At 42.5% G+C, this 2,354-nt stretch overlaps 1 protein-coding gene across 1 annotated transcript in view; it reads right to left on the bottom strand.

Annotated features, from left to right (window-relative positions):
* Nucleotides 1–2,354, bottom strand: part of NANOGNB (NANOG neighbor homeobox) — a 32,944-nt gene that overhangs the window by 27,945 nt on the left and 2,645 nt on the right. Inside the window, exon 2 of the mRNA XM_015564075.1 lies at nt 346–632. Within this exon, the coding sequence (XP_015419561.1) occupies nt 346–632 (287 nt within the window). The remainder of the gene's footprint in view (nt 1–345; nt 633–2,354) is intronic.

The raw sequence follows: 2,354 nt of genomic DNA, 5'->3' as shown, positions 1-2,354 counted from the left end.
TAATCAGGGGTTTGTCCAATACCACACAGTATTATTGGCATGAGCATCCAGTTTGTGACGACATATGGAAAAGTAAACATACACCAGAAGAGTGAACCTTAATGTAAACTATATTTAGGAGATGATAATGCCTCCATGTAGATTCATCACCTAAAGCACTGGCGCTCTGGTTCGAGCTGCTGACAGTGCAGGAGGCTATGAATGTGTGGGGTCAGAAGGTACATGGGAATTCTGCATTTTCTGCTCAATTTTTCTGTGAGCCTAAAACAGCTCTAAAAAAAAATTACATTACGAGCATCCCCACCCTCCCCTGGGAGACCTATAGGCCCAGATCACTAAACTCACCAGATACAAGGTGCGATATTTAATAGCATCCGCCCTTCTTATCATCATCAATCGAATCCTCTCTCTCATCTCCTTCATTTCTCTCTGAACACTTGCCACCGTCCTCGCTCCACGTCTCCTCGTGTAAAGCATGCCTTGATTCAGCCCCAGTTCAGACGCCTTCAAGTTGTTTCCTATGTCCTGCTGTTGGGGTGAAGGTTTTGGTGGAAGGGAAGGGGATTCGGTACTAGGGGTGAGAGTCAAGTTACTAAGGTTCTGTGCTAGTCCTGAGACAGCTTGAGGGTCAGCTGAAAGAAAAAAAAAAAAATGCAAGATCCATTAGGGTAAAGTGAATTAGCCCAAGTCACTAGTCGCAGGCTCAAACTAGGCCTGCCCTTACACAGGTGAACATGGACAATGGAGGTTTCTCAGGTGGAGGATTCCTTCTACCCCCTGCGTTACCGACTGCTAATGGAGAACTCTCCACAGTGGAGGGCATACATTGAGAACATGCTTTAAAATCCACTATTATGGGAAACATTGCCTTCAAACCTTTCTTTTTCCTGCTTTTGTTAGTTCTGAATGTTATATTTTTTCATGACATCAAAAGTAGCTAAGTTGCCCTAACTGGTTTGGCTCAGTGGATAGAGGCGTCCTGTCAGAGCGTCGGCCTGCTGACTGAGAGGTCCCAGGTTCGATTCCGGACAAGGGCATATACCTTCGTTGCGGGCACATCCCCAGTAGGGGGCGTGCAGGAGGCAGCTGATCAATGTTTCTCTCTCATCGATGTTTCTAACTCTCTATCCCTCTCCCTTCTTCTCTGTGAAAAAAATCAATAAAATGTATTTTTAAAAAAGTAGCTAAGTATAAAATTCCAAGAGGAAAATTATGGGACAGAAACTAGGTATTGGAAATTATTTCATTTTCATTTGTGTGAATGCTCAATATAAATAAGAGGACATAAAGCATTAATAAATCAAAATGTTTCAGCAGTTCAACCTTGTAACTGTAAATCCACTAAATTTTTCTAGAAAAGAACCACTCCAGTGAAATAGTTACAGAAAACTCCCTTACAACAGTCTCTCCCCAGCCTTAAGCAGAGCTAGGAAGTTTAAATGGCTTCTCACAGTTACACTCAGATTTTTCATGGTAGTAAATCTTTCTACTCAAACCTGATATTATGGGAAGTCAACCACTTAACTCTTGCCTCTTCCCATGCAAACCACTATGCATATCTCATACACATTCATGTCATACAATAATAAGGCTGTGAATGGGCTTACAATATAAATTAGGATTTCCTTAGAAGCAGTGTTCTGGGATACTGCTAAGTAGGTCCCCACCTTCCTGCCTCCTTTCTGTGGCCTAATTTTTCTGGGAGCCTCACCCACTCCCAGGCTCATTCCTTTGAAACATTTTCCTGACAAATGGTGGCTGAATAGTGTGGCTGATGATGTAGGACCTGGAGCACATTCCCTGGTGTTTATAAACCCAACCCTTCCCTGTGTTTCCTGAAAAGCCATTTTCCTGTTTATTAACATTCCCTAAAGGGAAGATTTAGCTAGAAAGACAATCCCGAAAATGTTGGGAAGATTAAGAAATCTTGCCCAGCCAACCTGGCCTAGGGGTTGAGACCTATGAAACAGGAGGTTATGGTTGGATTCTCGTCAGAGCACATGTCCTGGTTTCGGGTTGATCCCCAGTGGGAAGGTGTGCAGGAGGCAGCCAATCAAAGATTCTCTCTCAACATGGATATCTCTATCTTTCTCACTCTTCCTTCCTCTCTGAAATCAATAATAAAAAATATATAAAAACTTTAGGTTAAATTGAAGTTAAGTTTCTTGTGTTCTGTTCCTTTCCACCATTCCCGACATGTACTGCTGAGGGAAATACTGATTGCGAGATTCTCTCAGAATTCTGGTTGCTCTTCCCCAGAAAGTGGACTGAAAACATTGAAGTCTTCCTACGCATTGTAAGCAAGCAAGGCAGTTTAATACTCTTCCCTTTTTTCCTCTCCCCAAGATTAAAAA

Source organism: Myotis davidii, unplaced genomic scaffold, assembly GCF_000327345.1.
Source record: "Myotis davidii unplaced genomic scaffold, ASM32734v1 scaffold801, whole genome shotgun sequence".
Taxonomy (NCBI): Eukaryota; Metazoa; Chordata; class Mammalia; order Chiroptera; family Vespertilionidae; genus Myotis; species Myotis davidii.
The sequence above is the reverse complement of the archived record's forward strand: the minus strand, read 5'-3'. Positions and strand labels throughout refer to the sequence as shown.